This window comes from Sander lucioperca, chromosome 20 (genome assembly GCF_008315115.2).
Source record: "Sander lucioperca isolate FBNREF2018 chromosome 20, SLUC_FBN_1.2, whole genome shotgun sequence".
In the NCBI taxonomy this organism is placed as follows: domain Eukaryota; kingdom Metazoa; phylum Chordata; class Actinopteri; order Perciformes; family Percidae; genus Sander; species Sander lucioperca.
In genome coordinates, this window is record NC_050192.1 from 24,734,971 (window position 1) to 24,760,155 (window position 25,185).

General features: G+C 39.3%; 1 protein-coding gene across 3 annotated transcripts in view; it reads left to right on the plus strand.

Moving 5' to 3' along the window:
* The window catches only part of LOC116054513 (synapsin-3), a 128,165-nt gene extending 104,017 nt beyond the window's left edge, over positions 1-24,148 (plus strand). For 2 of the 3 annotated variants that reach the window (XM_035995860.1, XM_031306083.2), the window contains exons 8-14: positions 6,814-6,956; positions 8,402-8,476; positions 8,750-8,852; positions 15,872-16,003; positions 16,762-16,780; positions 16,897-17,053; positions 18,232-24,148. In XM_035995860.1, coding sequence (XP_035851753.1) covers positions 6,814-6,956; positions 8,402-8,476; positions 8,750-8,852; positions 15,872-16,003; positions 16,762-16,780; positions 16,897-17,053; positions 18,232-18,355 — 753 coding nt within the window. In that variant the 3' untranslated portion in view covers positions 18,356-24,148. The remainder of the gene's footprint in view (positions 1-6,813; positions 6,957-8,401; positions 8,477-8,749; positions 8,853-15,871; positions 16,004-16,761; positions 16,781-16,896; positions 17,054-18,231) is intronic. The other variant, XM_031306085.2, reaches the window with a different exon arrangement.
* The last annotated feature ends 1,037 nt before the right edge of the window (positions 24,149-25,185 follow it).

The following is a 25,185-nucleotide window of genomic DNA, read 5'->3' on the forward strand; positions in this document are numbered from 1 at the left end:
GCCAAGGCTTATTTTTGCCTATCCTATAATCCCCACAGAATCACCCAGAAATCAAACAAACCTAAATACTTTAATACAATCCTAGTAATTTTACATTTTAATAAAATTATTTTATAACCCTTAATTCTTTTAGATGTTAAAGGTCCCATGGTATGAAAATGTCACTTTATGAGATTTTTTAACATTAATATGCATTCCCCCAGCCTGTCTATGGTCCCCCAGTGGTTAGAAATGGCGATAGATGTAAACCGAGCCCTGGGTATCCTGCTCTGCCTTTGAGAAAATGAAAGCTCAGATGGGCCGATCTGGAATCTTCTCCTTATGAGGTCATAAGGAGAAAGGTTACCTCCCCTTTCTCTGCTTTGCCCGCCCAGAGAATTTGGCCCACCCATGAGAAAGAGAGAGACATCATGGCTTGAAAACAAGCAAAGTGGCAGTTGGTCAAGGCCACACCCCCACCCTCCACCTTGTCCCCCCCTCTCTCCTCCTCAATAGCATTTAAAGCTACAGACACAGAAATGGCACATACTAAGGAAAGCTCATTGTGGGACTGGCTCTAGTGGCTGTAATTCTGCACCAAGGCTGAATTTCGGGAAAGAGACTTCAGATACAGTATTAGGGGACCACTAAGGTCTATATAAAAGAGACTTCAGATACAGTATTAGGGGACCACTAAGGTCTATATAAAAGAGACTTCAGATACAGTATTAGGGGACCACTAAGGTCTATATAAAAGAGACTTCAGATACAGTATTAGGGGACCACTAAGGTCTATATAAAATATACTTCAGATACAGTATTAGGAGACCACTAAGGTCTATATAAAAGAGACTTCAGATACAGTATTAGGAGACCACTAAGGTCTATATAAAATATACTTCAGATACAGTATTAGGAGACCACTAAGGTCTATATAAAATATACTTCAGATACAGTATTAGAAGACCACTAAGGTCTATATAAAAGAGACTTCAGATACAGTATTAGGAGACCACTAAGGTCTATATAAAAGAGACTTCAGATACAGTATTAGGGGACCACTAAGGTCTATATAAAATATACTTCAGATACAGTATTAGGAGACCACTAAGGTCTATATAAAATATACTTCAGATACAGTATTAGGAGACCACTAAGGTCTATATAAAAGAGACTTCAGATACAGTATTAGGAGACCACTAAGGTCTATATAAAAGAGACTTCAGATACAGTATTAGGGGACCACTAAGGCCTATATAAAAGAGACTTCAGATACAGTATTAGGGGACCACTAAGGTCTATATAAAAGAGACTTCAGATACAGTATTAGGAGACCACTAAGGTCTATATAAAAGAGACTTCAGATACAGTATTAGGGGACCACTAAGGTCTATATAAAAGAGACTTCAGATACAGTATTAGGGGACCACTAAGGCCTATATAAAAGAGACTTCAGATACAGTATTAGGGGACCACTAAGGTCTATATAAAAGAGACTTCAGATACAGTATTAGGGGACCACTAAGGCCTATATAAAAGAGACTTCAGATACAGTATTAGGGGACCACTAAGGCCTATATAAAAGAGACTTCAGATACAGTATTAGGGGACCACTAAGGCCTATATAAAATAGACTTCAGATACAGTATTAGGGGACCACTAAGGCCTATATAAAAGAGACTTCAGATACAGTATTAGGGGACCACTAAGGTCTATATAAAATAGACTTCAGATACAGTATTAGGGGACCACTAAGGTCTATATAAAAGAGACTTCAGATACAGTATTAGGGGACCACTAAGGTCTATATAAAATATACTTCAGATACAGTATTAGGGGACCACTAAGGTCTATATAAAAGCATCCAAAAGCAGCATGTCATATGACCTTTAAAGCTTTTTGAAACTCAACAAAGACGTACACATTTTCAACTCATCATTAAGTTAATTACATAAATTGAATCCCAAAAACTGAAACACATCTATATTTTACATTAGTCCTCACTTTACCAATTTCAAAGATAGAGAACTGTCTTGAATTATAAATACTTTCTCTTAATTAAAAAAAAAAAAAAAAGTGGAGGGCCATTGTCCACAACTCGAAAAAGTATTTCCAAAGTTTTTAAATGTTCAAGATCTTGAGATTTTAAGATGCTGGCACTTCATTAGATGATTCACAATAACACACTTTATGTATTATTCGAATAGTTCTCTTCTGAAGTTTAATTATAGGATCTATATTTGTTTTATATGCATTTCCCATATGTCAGCACAGTATAGCATATATGGCATTGCAAGGGGACAATACAATATATGCAGACATCTCTTACTCAACAAATCCCTTACTTTATAAAAAACAGCAATAGAGTTAGATAATTATACACCTAGATTAAAACTTTTTTTTTTTTTTTTTTATAAATTTAGCTTACATTAGCTAACTGTTTAAAAAAAAATTAGCCAAAATAAGCTACTGGCTATGCCAGACCGAGTAAGACTGTAGCAGCAAAACACATGAGTGTACTGAAATGGTCATGGGTGTGTTATATTTCCTAGCAATTTAACTTTGCACTTTCTAAGAGAAAGAGCTAAGTTACTGCCTCTCTAAAAAGTTACATTGACTAACTTTAAGCTAAGTTAATGCATAAGTATGTATTTACTAGATGTATTTACAACAGGCTTATATGAAAACTCAAGCCAATAAAATAGGGTGACCAGATTTCCCGGAACTAAAACCGGGACACTTTGCGCGTGACCATAGTGCTTGTGCATGTTCACGCACACGCTTTTTAACGTGAACATGTGCCAGCCCAGGTCAGACATAGACACAGACAGTAACTTCATTATTATCGTAGGCTCCTCATCTAATAATAACAGTGTTTTTTCCTGTAAAATTACCAAAATTGCAGCAACAGCCTTTTTCAGTTTAGTGTGAGATTTATGTTGAGATTTTTTCTAAAAAAGATTTTTTGAAGTGTTATTTATTCCAATAACACCAAAAGAATTTTTTTGTGAAATTTTGAGCATTAAACACTTAATTTCCTGCATTCTGGTGAATTTTTATGCACCTATTTCTACCCTTTTCTGAATCAATGTCTAACTTTATGTGAAGAGAAACATAGATTACAATCCAAACATAAAAACATAATGGAATATATTGAAGTAAGGCTCTCCGGCATTCTGTATTGCTTTCAACTATTTATTCTCCTTTGGATCAACTTTTCTAATTATATCTGAGTCAGCACACATGTAGCATATAGGCATAATTTACTCCTCCCTCCTGTTTTGCGTCTTTTGTTGTTAATGTATTAATAAACTCCTGGACTGTTATATTTCAGATGTGTTTGAGCAAGATTTCTGCTCATGTCTTTGTTCACATTCAAAATACAGTATATCTGTGTTCTCTGTGATTTGGAGGAGTCGTGATATTTTGAGAAAAATAAAGTTATAATAAAGAATAAAGTCACTATATTTCAGAAAATAATCTATAGGCTACCTGCACCATAGTCTGCTGTGCATTACCTGATTGCTCTGCTGATATGGTAGATCTCAGACCTTCTGACAGACACAGAGCCCCGTTTGGGTCTCTGAATGAGACAAATAGTTTAGCTAGGGAAGTGGCTGTACGCTGCTATACATCGGAGGTGGAAACCTGAAACTACTGCAGAAATACACGGAGCACAAACGCAACACATCTGCCGCAGCATGTCCACAGCTGAGCGCGTCCATGAACCTGAAACTGCCCTGCATTTTACAGAGAGAATGGACACTAAGCGACGCACAGGTGCGCTTCAGAGCTCCGTGTGTTTGAGTCTGAACCGTAGACTGGAAACTTCAAACTAAATCATTAGTATTGCGCTCCTAAACTTTGTGTTGAGGGCATCAATGTATTACAATGATTTGGCTATGATTCCTTCAAAAACTTCACCTTTCACAGCTTTCCTCACATAGAGACGGTTGCTAGGTGATAGCAACAAATACAGCATGGTCGGACCCCGCACGTAGTTGCCCGTTCTATTTGCCTCGGAAAAATAAACTGACAAAGTTACATCCGGGGCTACACTCAAAACATTTGGGGCTGAAGTCCCGGCAAAATCGGCTCACGCTGCTCCTGGTGTAAACCGGGACATTTTAGTGTCCCAACAGGCTTTTGTCGGGACTGGGGACACGCATTTCAAAATCGGGACTGTCCCGGTCAAACCGGGACGTCTGGTCACCCTACAATAAAACTAATTTGGTTAGCATGCTAAAAAGCTAGCTAACATTATGTCTGACCCAAACTTGCTGTTTCAACAGGAAATGCATACATTTGATCAATGTGACAAACAGTAATACCATTTACCGTGGGGTCTACAGTACTTGCAGCTTATAGCCAGTGGAACCATCTACTCGTATGCTACCTAGGGTGCATCCACTGATATAAGATCAGTCCTTCCAGAAAAATTAAGTTTTTTTGTGATTGTTGCGGGCAAAAATCCTTGATTATGCAGCATGTTTTCTTAAAAAATGCGATGGAATATGCGGGATATTTATGCAATTTTATGCAATGAAATTGCGGGAACTTGCAAAAATTGCGGTTTCATCATGGCTTCATCGTGGGGTTTGCAGCTTTTCTATGATGTTCACGTCACGTAATTACATCACTTCATAACGTCACTTCATAACGTCACTTCATAACGTCACTTCATAACGTCACTTCATAACGTCACTTCATAACGTCAATTCATAACGTCAATTCATAACGTCACTTCATAACGTCATTTCATAACGTCATTTCATAACGTCATTTCATAACATCATTTCATAACATCATTTCATAACATCATTTCATAACGTTCCCATGGCAACAGGGGAAAATGGCTGCTCTTGTGTGAAGTAAACGCAACATTTTTCAACTTTCTGCTAAGATATGTGACTTTTTTGCAACGAAAATGCGGGGATTATGAAATCATGCAAGCCCCGCATATTTTGCTCGGAAATCGGCAATTTATGCGGCGAAAGTGTGGCGTATTTGAAAAAATGCGGCCCCCGCACAAATATGCAGACTTTGGCTGATTATGCATTGAATTATGCGATCGCATAATTGCGTTTTTCTGGAAGGACTGTAAGATATACTGTATTTAGGACTTACTAATAAGCAAGCATTATCTAAACTCAAAATGAATGAGATAATTAATAATATAGAGACCAGCTGTTATAAAGGTTCAAAGACAACATCAGCTGTTCTCTAATAACTGAGCTTCTCCAACATGGAGGCCACAGTGTGTGCTGTATTACTGCTGTACTCTTGGCCTTCAACTCTAAGAGAAATGGTTCTTACATTTAAAATCTGTTTATCTGACATGTACTTTATCAGCTTGAGAAATTAAAAAAAACCCATATTTGCTAGTCTGCCATCTGAGCTCATTTGACAACATCTTTTTATGTGGGTTCCAATAAGAGTTTTTTTTATGACCCATCAAAGTGACAACACTGTTTACTGGACCACATTAACCCTCAAAGTTGCCCACCCTTCTTTTAAACATATAAACCTCCTTTTATTGTTTCAGAACCATTCACGCTCTTACTCAGGTTTTACTTTATTTGTTTTCCCACTGTGGATTCTCTTGTTCATTTTTTGGTAAGTGTTGCATCATTTTTTTTAAAGCTCCTTGGGATTTCTTTGTTCCACCCAGACAATTTCTTCTTCAATTTTGGATTTGTTTGTGTGTGAAAGTGCACTTAACTTAAACCCTTATAAACACAACAATAAACTGTTAACTAAGACCTCACATATCGTTGCTGGTAGATCAAAGTGTCAAATGTCCATTTGTGCTATCCATTCAATGCTCCATATTGATCAGTATGACCGCAACAGTATGTCACTGAGCTTTTTTTTACATCACCAATGACACAATATTCTTTTATGTCGATCTAGCAGTGAGATAGTACTCTGAACCTTTTGACTGTGTTAGAACTGCAACTTTTTATCGCCAAGTTCTACAAAATCGATCCTTAAATCATGCAATTTACATGCAACAATTGACATAACTTGTTTTATTTTAGCATTTGAGAACTTCACTTAAACCCATCTTTTAGAAGAGCAAAACAGAGTGACGAGTTTAAACCCCAGAGGAGTAAACCAGGGCTTCCTGGTTTCACTATCTGGTTCCCACCACTTCCACTGTGTAGAACTGGGATGATACCAGTTAGAGGGATGGTGATGAGTGAGTGGACGCTCTGGACTCAATCATTTTGCATCTTAGACACTGAGTTGTGACAGCCACATTTAAGATGCCCCATTTCCCATGACCTGATGGAATACACCTCATAAATCTGTCTATCAACGTAGTTGAATAAGACAAAGAAAAAGAGCACCACCTACAGAAACATCATCCACAGAAAAACCAAAAAAGAAGACATCAGAAGACCAATGATAGGCTCTGTATCCAAGATAGTGTGTAGATAGAAATACACAAGGGTCTTGGAGACTGCCACTGAGGGGCAACTAGTTGTTTCTTTCCCACGTTTCAATGTCACACCTCATCATTACCTAATTATCTAAAAGTTATAGTGAAAAACACCTTTGAGTTTTATGTAAGAGCCATGTTTCGTGTTGATGGGTTCCCATTGCGTCATTTACCCTCAGTCTGTGTGTATAGTGTACAGTCTAATCACTTGATGGAAGTGAGGTTATGCAGTTCAAGGCCGCCTCCGGCAATGTTTCCATCCAGGGACCTTTCATTATCCCGCCAGTGTACAAGTGTGAAATTCCTGTGGGATTTTAAGCGCCCACCGCCAGCTTTGACGGCACGCTTTTTAATTAGCCGTTCTCTAACGAGTGGCGTCTCTCCCACAGATCAAAGTGGAAAACCAACAGGACTTCCAGGACATCACCAGCGTGGTGGCTCTGGCCGGGACCTACGCCACCACCGAGCCCTACGTCCAGTCCAAGTATGATATCCGCATCCAGAAGATCGGCAACAACTACAAGGCTTACATGTAAGAAGATCACACCGCCAGCATCGTACATTTGACAGTAGGGGCCAACAAGATCAAAGAATGTAACTTTATGTAGGTTTCAATCAATGGTCTGATACCATTACAGATATCTGCCTTATTTCAATGCACGTTTTGGTTTATTTACAAATATGTAAATATTGTTGTGTTCTTTAGCAGATATCTGTTCAGGTTGAAAACATTCAATTCAAATTTCAAGTAAAATTTTAGGTCATTGCAGTACACTGATTTAGTGTTATTTTAATACATCTGAGTCATGAATTTTCTACAATTAACTTTTTCAGAAAGTCATCACAAATTCTGATCTTGGCATTAGATCACTTTAACCTACTTTGCATATGAGGGAGTGAAAACAACATAGTATAGAAAATGATGGGCAAAGTGACATTGACCTGACTCATTTACTTTGTGCAGGTGTATTTGAAGGCCATGAGGTTTTTATAACTTTAATCTAGAATACTAGCTAACTAGTAAAGTAGTTAGTAGTAAAGCAGGTGGTACCTGCAGGAATATCAGGCCAGTCTTAAAACAGTAGTAAGAGGTAATATGTACATGGCTGATACTTGTGTATATATACTGAAAGAAAGTGAGAAATGAGATTGGCTATTATGTATTGTGTGTTCTTGTAAATTCTTCTCTGAAACGGTTACTGAAACGGACATTTGGATCCCATGGCACCCTGTGTCGGGCCAACACTGCCATGATATATGTTAATTTGTAGGTTTCACAGAACACTTTTTATAACGTTTTACCACATTGAAAAATAACATCAACTACATTTTGATGTAACCTTTTTTTAAGCGTGTCAAAAACTGAAGAAACAAGTTTTGAAATGACTACATTAAAAGCCCTGGCGAATATGGCAGAAGGCCTCAGCTGCTAGGAAAACATATTAGCTGCCACGATGCAATATTGCCGCAGTAATCAATCGATTCATGTACAATGTTTAGCTCTTATGATGAATAGGTTTAATAAACAAAAAAAATCAATCAACAATTGCTTTTTTCCTAGATACTGAGAAGTCATGGTCCCATGCCTCGTTCAAACCCACACACCCATTCTGAAGCAAGAGACCTTGTTCTTTAGCAACAAAGAGAATGAGTCAACACCCTCTTAACTTGCATGACTCTGTATCTAAACAATTACTTGACCAAAAGCAGAGGAAAAGAGTAGCCAAGCCTTATCTCATCTCATTTTCCCTTGGCCTCACCATGAAAGCATGTCTTTAAATGGCTCTGACACAAACATAATGTAGGTGTGGATGGCAATCATCATCATTGATGAACTGACGATAGCTTCTCCCATGAGGTGTTCTGTTCAGCTACACAAGCAAGAGTTGTGAGTGACTAAGTCTCGGTAGAGCGGTGGAGCTTTCTAACCGGAGGTGGGTGGATTCATTTCTCCATGTATTTTTCTGTGATTTGCAGGAGAACGTCCATCTCTGGAAACTGGAAGGCTAACACGGGCTCTGCCATGTTGGAACAGATTGCAATGACTGATAGGTGAGCTGACTCAGAGACACAGTGGGAAAATGATGACCTGTTTGGACAATGTACTACTTTTTGTATATTTTATACCTTCAAAGACGTCTGTGTTTTTGCTAAATCTCATATATATCAACTCCACATGCTGATGCAGCTTTTTGAAATATTATAGTTCAAGTTTATTTGTTAACTGTGAGCCCTGTAAAGTCCTACCTGCCCTTCATGAAATCTCCAGTGATTATGGGGTCTTTAAATATTGGTTTATCAGTTATTGGGGTTAATGTGTTCCAGATACCGGCTGTGGGTGGACTCCTGCGCTGAGATGTTTGGTGGCCTAGACATCTGTGCAGTGAAGGCTGTCCATGGAAAAGACGGCAACGACTATATCATCGAGGTCAGTTTGTTTTTCGGAATAACCCCCAACTTCAGTCTGAGATTGGAAAATGAAAGACAGAGTTTCAACAAAAAAAAGGCTGAATCTTGCTATCAGGAAGATACACCTTATATTTTACTTTCAGTGTATTTTGAAACAATCACTAAAGTATGTTTAGTAGATTCATTTGATATTCATCAACTTTTCAGATTTTTACAAAGGGCTACACATGGTGAGTTAAAGGTGGGTGGACAGACAGACAACATGTCCCATTCCAAACATTTCCAACGTTCTTGGCAAGTTACCAGCACTCGGCCTACACCAGTTATCTGTGTAGTGCCATAGCATGTTAAAACGCCAATCCAGTGTAAACGTTAGCTTGGATTCAATCTCCTTTCCTGCTGATACTATTTTCATATTATGGTAAAAGTCCACAGGGAAGGGTGTAGCCAGACTTGATGGCACATTATCACCAACGCCTTGAAAGAATGATTAGTCTGTAGACCAAACATAGGCAGTAGAGTGAAAACATCACAAGTCACAGTGGTTGACTCACTACCAACACAGCCTGTTTATTCTGAGTACACTGGTGAAGGTTGGCATTCTACGTGCAGTTTCCAGATTGTGGACAAATAAAATGACTGTTGCATGACCTGACACAGCCCATTTGGTGAGTAGTAACTTTAAGTTTGGGGTTTCATTCCCTAATGGGATGAACATGGCAGTAAGACTGCCTGGGTTAGGATTCATATCCCACTGAGGTCACACTATGCTGGAAATGCCTTCAAGGGTCAGTAATATCACATCATGTAACATTATGTTAAAGCTGCTCTTATCGATATTTTTATATTAACCTCTGATCAACTGAGAATAGAGTCACTCACAGTAACTAGAAGGGCAGACCTCCGCCAAGGCATGAAAATCAGACCAGTAGTTTATCCATAATCTTGCTGAATGACAAACAAACATACGAACAAGCTTCTTGGCAGAGGAGAATTATCACCAACTCTGCAGTTTCCTTCAGGTCTATGTTTTAGCGGCTTATTATTTTTTTTGGCATTTTAGGCCTTTATTGGATAGGACAGTTAAGGTATAATAGGGGAAAGAGAGGGGGAAATGACATGCCGCAAAGGGCTGCAGGTTGGAATTGAACCCGCGGCCGCTGTGGCGAGGACTGAGCATCTGTACATGGGGCGCACGCTCTACCAGGTAGCGTCTTCTAGCTAAATTAATAGATAGACATTCAACAGGAAGAAAAACATCAGAGGCAATTTCTACCTCTACAGCAGTGACAACCAGGGTACTAGTACCCCAGTGGGTACATGTTGAAGTTATGTAAGAGTGTGTGAAAACTAGTCAGCAAGCGAGCACAGAAGTTTAAACAGGTAGCTAAAAGTAATGAATAAACAGTTTTATAATGATTAGCTAAAAGTAACGTTAATGGATAAATGGTTAAAACCTTCAGCTTTACTGCAAGTAGTAGTAGTCTAGTAGGTTAATAGTAGTGTGACTGCTGACCAAACCAACCTTAAAAAAATAACAACATCCGCTCTTACAGGACTTTGGGGGTACCTCAGACCAAAAAGGTTGGGAACTACTGCTTTAGACTTTAGTGTCCTCAAGGGGACATTCTTTGTCATAACACTGGACCTGAAAGTAGACTATAATGCAATTCAGCAACAACAAGGTTGAGATTTTAGTAAGGGTCATGTCTTGCTTTCTATTAATTACATCTCCGTCTGCTATCAGTTGTCACTTTCTCTACTGGCACATTAAAAATCATTAATCCTGTTGTATGAGGGCTGTTGCAAAACAAAATCAGTTGCTGAAGTGGAGGTAGACAAGGCCGGTTAGGAGAACAGTAGAAAGGGTAATCATAACATTGCCTTCGAATGTCCTTGCACAGCAGTGACTGATGATATACTATGTAAGAGGATGATATGTTGGGGGAATTTTCCTTTTGATTATTATACCCAGGAGAGAAGAGAAATAGTTATATCATCTGTAATCAGTTTTGTTTTTAGAGCGGTCTCCTATGTCTTCAAATCTGAGGAAACAGGCCGGTCTGGGACGTCTGATGTGCCCATATTTAGTTTGAGACCATGACATCACACTTCTCTCTATCTATACACTGGGTGAGGTCAGCAGTGAGAAAATAAGCCTCTTTTTTTAAAACTCAATCTCAGGAAATATCTACCAGCTCCCCAGAGATGTGTTTCTTAGAGCCGGACTGTTTGGACAGAGAAACTGGTGACACAGTTGAGTAACAATGTTCTGTGACGAGCAATACTTCCTCCCCCTCTTCTGCTCTATCTAGCTGTCTCTTTCTCTCTAACCCTTCAGCATGATGGAATTTAATTAACCGTGACAGGGACGAGCTGCCGGTCCATCACAGTGGGAATCTGTTTTTTGTTCCAGACAGAAGACATCAGCCATGACACCTTTCCCTAATGAGAAGTAATGAGCTGCTCCGAGGCACTTCATTAACAGTACACTGCAGCTGGTATTAGCATGAAGCAAACTCCAGCTTTGTGTTGATTCACTGAAAACGTGTACAGGCAATAGAGAAGGCTGTGACAGGACATGATATCCCACAACATCATGACACAGCAAAGTACTTAATGTCAGATGACATGACACTATACAAAACGACAATATGACATGTAACATGATAATAGAAAATCAACACGACAGATGCAACACAACTTGGTGATATAATTTTATATCCGATAACGGTGACATGACATGATGCAACATAATAATGGAACTCATTGGGGATTCATTCACTTTCCATGTAGAGCTATCATCAGGTCAAGATTTAAATTTGTCTAGTACTTCCAACACTTGTATTACCCTAACTGCAAAATTAAAGTCATTCCCATCAGCCTCAGCTGTTCTTTGTGTTTAGTGCTGATTAGCAAAAGTTAGCATGCTAACACACTAAACTAAGACAGTGAACATGGTAAACATTATGTCTGCTAAACATCAATACGATGGCGATGTGAGTGTGAGCATGTTAGCATGCACAGATACATGTATTAGTTACTTTGAAGAAGAGTCAGGAGTTAACATACAAAACATAAGACCAGCTTATAAGATATTATGCATTTGCTTCTAAGATATCCATTCTCCTCAGTTAAACTACACCTTAATTAATTACTACTAATAATGCAATGGCACAGGGTAATATAACTTTCTGATAGGGGCCATTCTGTCACCTATATTTACTTTTCATATTTAAGTACATTTTGCTGCTAATGCTTTTGTACTTTATGAATTATAAATGCAGGACGTATTTTTATACTGCAGTATTGCTACTTTTATTGAAGTAAAAGATCTCAATACTCTTTTTTTAACCACTGGTATCATATTATATCATAATATGGGCTGTGATATGACACGGCAGGATGTCACATTATATTACAGCACAGCCTAGCATGATGTCACATTTTTTGGCATGTATTTGCCTTATGATATGAACAGAAAGTGACAACATGGAAAAGGTATTTTTAATGTTGTGACATGACATGATTTGACTCAAAACCATGACATGATTTTACTTGACAAAATGACATTCATGACACAGCACAACATGAAAACCATGACATACCCGAGCTACTCTATTTGAATGATACAGACAGAGATGGAGAGGAGATACAGTAAATAGAGTTTAAAGATACACAGCATACTCAATAGGATACAATTAGATAAACTATCGGTTACACTTTACTTGAAGGTATCTACATAAGAGTGACATGACACTGTCTGACACAAGGTTCAGACATGACACAGTCATGACAGTGTCATGTGTTCATGACAGTGTAATGTCACTCTTATGTAGATACCTTCAAGTAAAGTGTTACCAAACTATCTAACTGGCTTTTTTATCTTGAACTTTTTCTTTTTTTTTAAACTTGAATGTATCATAAAAATGATTAAGCTAGCAAGAGGGAGGAATACAAACATTGCTATCTTAAAGTTAAAATTGTTTTCCCAGAAAAAAACATCACCCCGTGCCCATCCCTGTACTGCGACTGCACCATAATTTTGAATGAGCACATTTCACATGTTGTGAACTTTCCCATGCAGCAGGGTACATTGTCCAGACAGAACACTGTGCAGCTCAATAAAAGTGCAGAATAACACCTCTATGTTCCAGTGCTGAAAAGGCCAGTGGCAGCTCCAGTCTTCTGCTAGATGACTCTGTATCCTAATAAATCAGCAGGGTGGATCCCGGCGCTGCTTGCCACCACACGCCGTTTGAAGTAGGGCCTGGCGGTCGCTTGCCAGGCCTCTGCTCAGTCCCCTGTGGTAATGACTCAACTGGCCAAAACACCGTGCCACGCCCCACCTCACCGCCAAATCCTAGCCAAAAAGCTGGGTACACGCAGAAAAGGAAGGGCTTTAAAGGCTTCTCTGGTGCGGGTAGTAAATGATCACATCTCAAACTACTTTGAAAAACAAAGGGTAAAAGTAAGAAACACTGGCACATAAAAACAGTTTAGATTTTAAATGTTATTTCAATACTCTGGATTCCCCGGATTCATTACATTCAGGCATGCATAAAACAACCCGGTCCCATTAAAGATTTTTATTTTACTTTGTGGTGTTTCCCCATGAAACATGATGTTAGGAGAGAATTCAACATCAGGAAGGGCTTTTAACTAAAGGGACCTGAATGAGACAAGGTCCAGGATGGTTTGGCTGGGTCTTACCAATATCTGTCGTGTTTTATTGGATGGAAATTTAATATACTCTGCAGAGTATATAAAAACTTGCACTTTGCACATACTGTAGCAAAAAGAGTTGGGTTTTCATACAGTGGATGTATCAGTAGCTGGTAGAACAATATATTTTAATCTGACCTTTAATGGTCCCATATTGTTAAAAGTGAGATTGTCATGTCTTTTTCATTATAAAGCAGGTCAATGTGCCAAATAAATGCTGTCAAAGTATCAAAACGCTCAATCTGCAGTGAAATGCACACAATCTGTATTCAGAAACTCTGCCTTTAAATGAGTCAGGACTTCCGTATGGTTGTGATGTCACAACTATACTATATTTAGGTAGAAAGTGACGCTACAGTGCCATTACAGTCATTCCCCGGCTGCAATGGCACTGCAGAGACTCTGAGAGCATGTAGAAGACCAGGAAAAGCTAACCAATGACAGCAGACTGAGCTTTTTCAAGAGGGTGGCTTAAAGAGACAGGCGCTTAACTGGAGCGTTATAGCCACCGCATGAGACAGTATGCAAAAAAGAATGTGTTATATAGTGTTTTTTGAACATCAAAGCATATAAACGTTCTAGTAGAAACCCAAAATACATACATATATATATGGGACCTTTAAGTGGTTCTATAATTGACTATTTGCGTAGCAACATCCCCTTAGTTACTGTTGCTATGCCTTTCAAGCTTTTCATTCTCACCTGGCACGTATGCATTGGACAAGGATACACAGCATACTCAATAAGATAAACGCCGATAAATTTGTCATGGTTATCTTGAACTTTTTTTTAAAAACTTGAATGAGTCATTTAATTATTAAGCTAGCAAGAGGGGGTGTAACGTTAGCAACTCCCTGGCTCTGCAAAGTCTTTGTGTCTACTACCATCAAAGGTCACACAATTTCAATCTAACGAAACACCAAACCACATGATTTGTGTGTTTTTATATTTCTAAACCTAGCTTGCCTGGAATTGCTCTTGAGGCATTAATTAAGTATTTTGAATTGAATGTCGATGGTACGCATACAAACAACCTCAACCAGAGAAAAGGGGAAGCCCTCTCTAGCGAAATGAGCTGGTGCAGTGTTTGTTTGTAACTGGATCCCTGCACGTTCATCACATGGTGTGGACTGTGCTTGGCGCACACTGTGTACATGAGGATCAGCACATGAATGCATGCCCGTCGCTGTGTTTACAGCCTGTGGCCGGGGCGCGGTGCAGCAGCCTCATCTACCAGAGCGGGCATCTGCATCCAAGCCAGCAGACACTTCTCTTCTCTTCTCCTGTTTGTTTTGGTCTTCAGGGAGGAGGACTGCGGGTCTCTGAGCCCCATGTGCTCTGTGGTTCTGCAGTACACGTGTATGTGCATGTGAGCTCAAGTGGTGGGAAATAAAAAAAAAAAAAAATCTTAATTATTTGTGTATGGCAATTGATGTGGTAGAGTATGTGCCAAGTCATACCCGGAGCAACATAATATTTATAGATGGAGTCACTTTTTATATGCTGCTCGCTGGGAATTCAAATTTTGGGTCCCTTTTGCCTATCACAGTGTGGCACAGAAAAATCGCAGTTGGTTGGAAAGATGAGATTGGTGCGTTCAAATAAATACGTATTCAGTTAATCTACTGCCTAAACCGAGCTCTCAACATGTTTGTCTCCCGAGACCTTGAAAATGATGCTATACAATCATCTCAAGCTGCACACGCACAGCAAACTATTAAAGTTTCTCCTTTTACTTTGGTTTATGTGATTTATTATCAGATAGGGCTGGGCTGCTGATGGCCTTTTAAAAGAAATAAAACAAACAAACATCAGAGAGAAATTTTATCCTATCCTGCCCTGTTCTTGTCAATTTTGCGTCCCATCTTCAGGGTCTCAACCCCCTGATTAAAAACTCCTTAACTACCCTGCAGTGGTTGGAGGACGTAGCAGGACAAATCCAAGACAAGGGGCTTCCTGTAAAGTGTGAGTGCATGGGAACTACCAGAAAAGTCAGTGTCATGCTCAGTGCATCCGGCAATACATTATATTAAAGGCCAGCAGAGTGTTTTGTAGCTTATATCGTCTGAACAGTGGCAAAATACTGCGGGGAACATTGTTGTATATGTGATCTCTGTAAAATGACTCATCATTGCTGGCAAAGAACCACAGAGTCCATTTACCACTGACACCATTTGGGGCCTGAACACGGCTCATCTTCATGATAAGAGATCTAATCCTGCCACCTAGTGGAGACGTTATAATGTTCCAGTTCTTTGGTGTTTCTGCTGAAACCATCTAGGACCCTGATTAGCCATTTTTCTGTCTCTGCAGGTGATGGACAGCTCCATGCCTCTAATTGGTGAGCACGTGGAGGAAGATAGACAGCTGATCACAGAGCTGGTTATCAACAAGATGGCCCAGGTGCTGCTGGGAGTTTCCACACCTCAGACTTCCTTTGTCAAGGTACATCAGTACGTTATATCTGACACCTTTACGTACAAAGGTAAGTCAGACTACCCTACCTTTAGATAAGACCCCACTTTTCCGACCCCCTCTGCCCACTAATAGTTTTTGTACCGTCCCTAATTCCAGTTTAACTTCCACCTGTATTGACATTGGAAATATGTCTACTGCGAGGACATGTCCTCAGTATTGTTTTTTTTTCTGTATTTTCAGTATTGTTTTAGCAACCTGGGGTTAGTTTACTATTTAAAAAGTACATACTCTAATTCCAGTACAGTACAGACGTGAAGTATATTTCAAAGTGACTACTTTTAGGCCAAGATAATAATATTTTATATGTGTATGGACTTTGAACTAGCATTTAGACATTTATGTTGTGAAATAAAAAAGAAATTATAATTTTTTTTCAATATAATCGCAACAGCTAAACCAATTAAATCAAATGTGAAATAGCTCTGTATACAGTAAATGCTATTATTACTACATCTGCTAATGTTCCTGCTGTTACTTTATCTTGACTATTACTTCTAATGCTCCAATTGAATACTCACACTACTATCTCACAGATTGTATGCAATAATATATAACTTTTAAAGGTACAACTAGTGTAGAGCCTTATCTTAAAGCAGAATTAAAGACCCCAAAGATGTCTGAGTGCGCAGCTTCGTTCTAGCTACATTACCATTAGCTAGTACATGCATAAGCATTTAAACTCTCATCCACTGTGCTGATGTCCCTGTATCATTCTTCATCCACAGACCACACAGCCCAGACGAGGTAGGAGACACTTTTGTTGCGTTTGTTTATTACTGCAACAGAGCACTGGCTGCAGCAGTGTTACGCCTAAGTAAAACAACTCATCTTCATGCAATGTATGTGTGTATCTACTGCAGGGGGACACCGCTCTGCTTCCGCCTCTCCATCTCAGTCGGCCCAGGGTTCACCTCAGCGAGCCCGATCAGCCAGCACCTCACCCAGCCAGGCCTTCCAGCCCGGGCCCATCCCTGCCACCTCCGGGCCTGGAGCTCAGAAACAGTCCCCACAGCTGAAGTACGTCCACACTGGGGTCCTACTAACAGCACACCAATAGAGAGGCGAAGTCCTTCCCCTTCCAGTAGACCTCATGAGACCTTCATTCGGGAAAAAAAATATGTGGTGAATGGGAGAGACTAATAATTTGTTGATCCCGTTGGAATTGAGCCATGAATTACACATATGATGTTCGTCGATTAAAACGATAATTTTGCAAGTGAAGAAAGTCTCAGTTTGTATGAGTACCACATAGTTTTGTGTGAAACCGCTCGGTGAACTACAATATCTCGTCTCCCACGAAATACGTCACCTTGCTTGAGGCTCAGCTTGGTTGCTAGCTAGCTAGCCAAGCTATGTTCCACAACACGTGACGTTATTTTACGTGATGTGTTTTATCCAGCGAAGTTTTATCAGCCGGGAAGCGAAAGAATGAGCAAAATCTGTCGCTCATGTGTGTAACGTTACATCCCAGTACGAAACAAACAGACGCCGTAGCTTCAGCGAGACGTCACCCATGCAACTTTGAAGTGTGTAGTCTTTCTACTTATGTATTTTCACAGTCTAATACTTTAACAGTTTTACGACAAACTGAGACTTTCTTGACTTGGAAAATTATCTTTTAAACTGATGACCATCATATGTGTAATCCATGGCTCAATTCAAACAGGTTCAAGAAAGAATTAGCCTCTCCCCATTTACTACCGTTAATCCAATTAAATGTCCCATGATGGTCCACCGGAAAGGGAGGGACTTCGCCTCTCTGTATCATCCATAGCCTCTTTCCGACCAAGTAGTTACAGGAACGTAGTTATAGGAACAGTCCACTTCTAAACAGTTCTACTAACTACTCTCCCCCAAAACCGGTTTTGCCATTTGAATTCGCACTGGCCAAGTGGCCATAGGAACTGACCTTTTGTTATTATAACACAGCCATCTAACCACCACTATGCGGAAAAGGGAAAAGACCCTGCCCTGAAGTAGGAGCTGAAAGAGTTACAGGAACTGCGGCCAGAGGAACTTAAAAATCCCCAAACTGGTCCAGTCGGAACACGAGAACAGAAGGGTTCTAGGAACTGCAAAAATCCTTACGGTCGAAATGCGGCCCATGACACCATCAGTATAAGATTAATGAGCCTATTTAGTATTTAAGTATTAAGTGTTTACTTTTGTCCACGACTGTTCTCTTTACTGCGCAGCAAATCCCAGTCTCTGACCAACACCTTCACGGAGACGTTACGAGGAAGCCTGACCGACGATGAGGCCAAAGCTGAGACCATCCGCAGCCTCCGACAGTCCTTCGCCAGCCTCTTCTCCGATTAAAAGCCTCTCCAGAAGCTTCCTCGTTCTCTTAGTTGTCAGGTTTGAAAAAAATACAACCCTGACTGGTTCATCTGTTGTGGAGTCTCCCTCCACCTCAGAGCCTCAGCTTCCTGTTCCTTCTCTTTCCTTCTCACTGTTTGTGAAGTTTAACACACGGTGCAACCCGCTGTCCTCAGATCAATGATACATCTATCACTAGAAAGGCCAATACATATTGGGGTTCTAACATAAAGGCCAGTGTGTTGACTGAAGATGTCAAACTTTAAAAGCTGACATATTTGCACTGGGCTTCCTTACATGAGATGTTAAAGAGATGTAGGATGTCAGTGCAGTGCAGTGCACTACAGTGCAGTCAGCTGATGGCCTTTCTAGTGGTAAGTAATAACAGTAAATAATCATACTCATAGCTCATAATGCTTGGTATATAGTCGTAATTCTGCATTCTGTTTGTCCAACCAGTGAAACTGTTCATTATTGGGTCGTGTCTTATACATATATACATATATACACGTATACATTTAATTATAACATTGATCGCAGCTTCCAGACCGTTTGCAGATGTCTGCCGCAATATTCTTATCTGTAACTGTTCCGGTTAACTCATGAGAAATGTACTGAATCCTCACGGTTCACCAGCGATTTTAAGCATCTTGCCAGCAGCCACATTTCTCAGACATCCATGTGCTGTAGACACACATATTGGCTTACGTAGTGACTCCTCTACCTAACATTACCAAAGTGCTTTTTAATAATATCATAAAAACACCCCCCCCCCCCCCCCCCCCGCGCACTGGGTGAAGAAAACAATCGCACAGCTATAACCAACCTTTGAGCGTGTGATTTCATAAGGTGCAAATGCTCTACTGGCTTACAGCCATCGTCTTCCATCCTAGCCCAGATCTTCCCCTGCAGTACTTCTCTTTCCTAATGTTTTGTGCTAAAATGGCACTGCAGTGTATTTTCTGTGGGGGATTTGTACCATAACTACAGTACTACTGCTGTGTGTGTTTAAAGGCGAACAGTGAGGATGTTCTATTTGAGACTTCAATTGAGACCTAAAAAGATTTAGTCGTGTAACATCACATCTTATATCTTTATTCTCCTTTATTCTCGTCAACCAAGGATCATTTATCATCATCTTTGTTTTAGTGTTTGGTCAAATAGTGCGTATACAACATCTGCAGTGGTAGCAGCCAAAGCAGACACTTTTTTTTCCTCTTCCATCCTGCTTTGGCACTGCACGTGAATGTTTAGTGTATGTCATACGTAGAGTCCAATTGGTATTTTCTAACCGAAAACCAACACAAGCTCATGATTTTAACTATTCTATAAAAACAGCAAAGACCATGGTAAGGCTTTATTGTATGGGTGCTGCAATTTCGTGATGATTTCGTAGTGATTTGGATTTAATGACTAAAAAAATGGACGATGATCCAATTTAATCTATGTAAAATATTTATTTATTTGATGGAAACCTTATTGTATGCAACTATGTTGGTAAAAGAAGTTCAAGCTACCAGTTTTATTTGGAAGTTTACCAATCAATCAATCAATCAATCAGTTTTATTTGTCACATGAAATATTACGAGGTACAATTCCAACTGAATATTGTCTCAGTTTTCCTATATAATTAGCACTAAATTACGTCTTTTCAGGAAATGTGAATGTTCTTCTATTCCAAGGAAATAATTAGGAAGCCCATAAAATAATAGTTACCCGTTTGTTGCATCGGGCTTACAGAAGGGGATTGACAGTACATTTGGCTTTCCATACAGAGCACAATCACAATCTAATGTGTCAAATGTTCTTTTTGCAGGAAATGATCAAGCTGTGTTGTAGTGTGCTCTAGATTTATCTGTGCTACAAACTCAATAATCCTTGATTTGTCTATCATTTAGAAGGACCTGGACAAAAAAGAAAATTATAATCCATATTTCCTCTTATTTTTTGTCTAAATACCACAAACAGAAATACAATACAAATAGGATATTTGAATTTCTTTGAGATGTGTGCATTCATTTAAATGGACCTGTGATTCCAGAGTTTTTATTGTTCTTTTCATAATAATAATAATAAAAAAATAGTAATAATAATAATAATAATAATAATGATAATAGTAATAATAATAATAAACCCCATTTTAAGGTCAACTTTGTTCAAATGCATGAAGCTGTATAAAATGTATAGTGATGTGTGTGGGTGTGTCTGTGTGAGTAATTCAAGTTGTATATTTGCCATTATGATTAATAATGATACTACCACAAAAATAACTGCCCATTTTGCAATAATTCTGTTGATAATAATTTTTCCACTATGTTGATTTGAAATGATGAAGCTTGACACTTTAAGAGAAGCTGCAATTTTTGACCAAGCTTTTATTTGGTGCTTTGCTGGTCTCACTGGCAGAAACATGAGAAACTAACATTGTTTGTTCGTTGGGCTAAAAATGCTCAAAATGTGTTTTGATTGTCAAAAGACACACTACAGTGCTCATTATCAGCAATCGTACAAAGCAATGATAGGGATAGTAGTTTAACGTCTACAAACAGTTGTTCTGGATGGAAAATAATCTGATTGGTTGCATTTTTCATCAGTGGGAGGAGCCACAGAACCACAGTTTTGTATGCTATGTTCACACTATCAAGCGTCAAAAGCTACAAAAATGCCAAGCGTGGCCAGCTTCATTGTCGCTGAGTCATCGTTGAAGTGTTGCTCAAGCGCTCCCCCCCGTGTGCACCGCCATACACAGAAAGCTAGCATAGCGTCAGCTAACTAAGCTAAATAATACAGTACTACAGCTAGCTGTGTGCATTTAAAAAAAAACATATGATTGGTTTATGCTTCACCACGTCATTGGGGCGAGTGGAAAAAAGTTGACAGCTCAACTTTGATTTGCAGCTCGTCACGCGAGTGTCACCGTCAGTTTGTAGCTTCAGCTGCTTCCACTGAAAATGACTAAGACGTAGCTGTTGTGTTGTGAACACAGCATTTGAGTAGTTAATTGACCGTTTGCTAAGTCCCGCCCTCTTACTGTTGCTACCTGTCAAGCTTTCAGTTCTTACACGGTTAATATGCTGTTTACAACAATAATGGTGTCAGATTTACTTTTTTTCTAATTTTTTTTACATTTTTGAAAGAGTGGATCCTTAAGTGGAAAGAAGCTTTTCATAGCAACACATTCTCATACCTAAACGACAGATAGGTCGATTGCCAATAACTCCCAACATGACATATATGAACGTTGTTTTTATTATTTTTTATGTACATAACTTGCAACCCCACAGAATAATGTCATATGAAATGCTCCTTATCACTGGAAGTAACACAGGCTTAGGTTAACGGCCAGTAAGCTAGTTAGCCAGACATGCTAACGTTATAATTATATATTATATATTATAATAAACACACTGGTTAATCCATTTCTTGCTTTATTGCTCGTGTATTTTGGTTTATGGAAAGGCTTGAACAGTTGCTAAGCTATGATCGGACAAATGCTGTTAAGGGGAGGGGTTTAGTGAATGGTCAATTAGCATGCTCACCTGTGCTAGTAACATTTTCCTTTATTGCCATTTAAGTTTTACTCATTCGTGTGGCAATAAAAAAAATCAACTGGAGTGCTGTCCTAGTATCTTTATACTTTTTAAGTTTTTTCACACCTCCGAAGATTGTTTGTAAAAGCAAGATTCTGATCTGCAGTCAGCTTTATCTCGAAGTGTAGAGCACTTTTGCAGGCGTTTCCTCACCTTTGGCACTGTGTCAAAATGGACCAAATTAGCATTTCATTGTGAGACCGCTTGAAGGTTTAAATCATATTGTTTTTTTCTTTTTTCTTTATTGTAAAGATGCCTACCACTTAGTATGTTATACTGCAGTGTGATAAGCCATAACCAATCCATGAGGATTTACTATCCCTTAAATGCCACGCAATAATGGCTGTGACGTCACTGAGAAACTGATATATTAACTTAAATCACTGTGTCCATTCACTTTTAGAGACATTAGGGGGCCTGTCCTGCCCTGCAGAGGCAGTAACTGTTTTTGATTTTGAGTTCAAACCAAGAGAAATCGTACCACACAGTTTAGTGATGTGCTACTTGTACTTCTGTCAGGATGAAAGATCAACTTTGATGTCACTTTTCTCATGCTGAAATTTGGGTTTTTAATTTGTCTCATTTCAATTTCAATTCAAACTGAGCTGCAAAGTTGGCTAGTAACTACCTCAAGTTCAGCAGTGCTCTGCAGAAACTGACAATAGAGTGGTAGTACTGGAAAAGATTTTGTGAAATGAGCAAAGCAATGTTAGTGCAAGAAAGGGGATTGGAAATTGCCCCGTCAGCCGGAAGGGATTAGTTTGATACATGGACTGTAGAAAAACAACAATGTAGTGTCTGTGACATCAACTTGAGGAGGATCAGATACCAAAATTACTGCAACATCCAAACATAGGCAGCAGAATGGAGGCTGTAAATGCCTTCCATGTAACAGCTAGCACAGTATAAAAGCTACTCAATCACTCCCCAAACATACTCTGTTAAGTTTCAATATCCTATTAATGGACCTATGGTTTAATAGAATGCATATAACTACTAAGACCTAAACATTTTTAACGTTGTGCTTCTAGAGAGAATATGGCAGTCTACCCATTGTTGTTATTATAGATGGATTTCCAACTGACCAAAGGAGGCAACTGCAGCAAAGGCCCTCTGTTTGATCAGATTGTCAATAGCCAGATGTTAGATTATCTTAGTTTACCATCAATAAAGGTTTGCCAGATAAGCTTTTCATTGATGTATTCAGTTTTTCAGAAAAAGTTTGTATCCTGTTGTGTAATACAGGGATAGGGGGGCCAATTGGGGCCCACATCTGATTTGTTCCCACCAGCAGGTTTATCTGGCCCTGGTACCCATTTTTTGTTTCTTTCTTTTTTGTTGCCAGCATGAAGTGGGCATTAGAGGAACACGTTAAACGTTCTACCATCAAGAAGAAAATAAAGCATAAAGAGAGATCCCTTTTAAGATATTTTACTTGACTGACAGCTGCCTCAGCCAATCACAGCCTCAGCTCCACTCCGGCTCCCTCACTGAAAACTCCTTCCTTCTAATGTAAACCTGGTGTAGATGTCACAGATGCGGCATCCATGTTCTTTAACAGTGCGTGCAGTGTTAGTACTCGTTTCACAAAATTTTGCGAGACACAGTTGCATCACTTCACCCCATCTTTTCTTTTACTTTCCGTTAAACATGACGTTTCATTTGGAGAAAAGGCAACTCTGCTATGTTTAACATTTCATTTTCTTTCAGACATGACATGGTTGAGTCACAGGCTCAACTGTAGGTGTGTTGCACTGATGCATAACGCAGAGTTGAATATGCAGCAACAGAGACTTGCCATTAACTACAGCTAATACCGCAAGGAAACCCAAGTCCACTTTAAATGTGACCTTTGTAATTGAGAGATATAATGTCATTGCACGGGTTTATTTGCCGATCTTTCAGTCCACTGTGTCCCTTCCTCTTTGCTGAATGGTGGATGGTATTGTATGTTATTTTAAGTGTATTAACGTTCTGTATATCGGTGTAAATGTGGCATGGAAACCAACCCCTCTTGTGTGCCTCAGGTGTGTAAATTTGGTCGTTACGTGATCTCAATGTCTGGCTGCTTATTTGTGAGACGTGTGACGCATCTCATGTGTTTCTGTAATTTATTGGTATTAACATTATTTGGTTTTCTGTATTTTTGTTCTTTGGTCTGAAAAGCAAGATTTCTGTTATTAAAGGTACCACTTTTATTATACCTGTGGCTCGTTCCAGTTTCTGTCAGTCCGCTCCACATGAGAGGATTTCAATGTTTTTCTCTCCATTTATGGTCATTGTAGCAGAAGTCCTGGCTCATACTCTACTTTTGAAAAAAAAAAAATCCTGTTTGAAACACGCAACTTTCAGAATATTTGGTGATAATCTCCAAATCCCATCATCTTGGATTACTACCATATTTTATCCCTCTTGGCATGAAGCTCGGGGTGTTAAAAGATGACTGGCAACATGAGGCCACAGGGAGGGGAACCTGCTGGGCTCCAGTGCTGCCTTTCATCCACTGCCCACTTCACGTCAAGCGTTCAAATGAGTTGTGTTAGGCACTAATGTTACAGATAATAATATGAAAAACATTCAGTCATGAATATGTCACTGCACACACACACGCAAACATGACTTTTTAAAACAATGGCGTCATCACGCAGATATTTCTGAGACTACTTCATGTCTGAATGTGCCTGTCAAACTGAAAAGGTTCAGTTATTTCCTAAATAGTTTACACCACTTTAAGGAATAAAGCTTTTTTTTTGGGCATTTTAGGCCTTTATTTGACAGGACAGATGAAGACTTGAAAGGGGAGAGAGAGGGGGGTTGACATGCAGCAAAGGGCCGAGGTCGGAGTCGAACCCCGCACCGCTGAGGACTAAACCTCTCTCTATATGTGCACCTGCTCTACCAACTGAGCTATCTGGGCACAGGAATAAAGCTTGATTAGTGTATTCATGGCGGTTATTTTTGGCTTAAGAAAGTGGTGTGTATGTTTACGCAACGTCATGATATCACGTTGTTAATCTAAATGTGTGGTTGTAAAATGGAAATAATACAGGAAAGGGGGGAAAAAACGCTCACATTGCGTGCACGCATATCTGAATAAAAAAAAACAACTAATGATGCTTAACAGTTGTATGCAGCATTCCACGACTGATAAATACAAAGCACATAACCAAAATGTTTTTAAATACTCCACATAACAATTCCAATTTGCTAAGCATCTGCACATATCTGTTCCTTATCTTT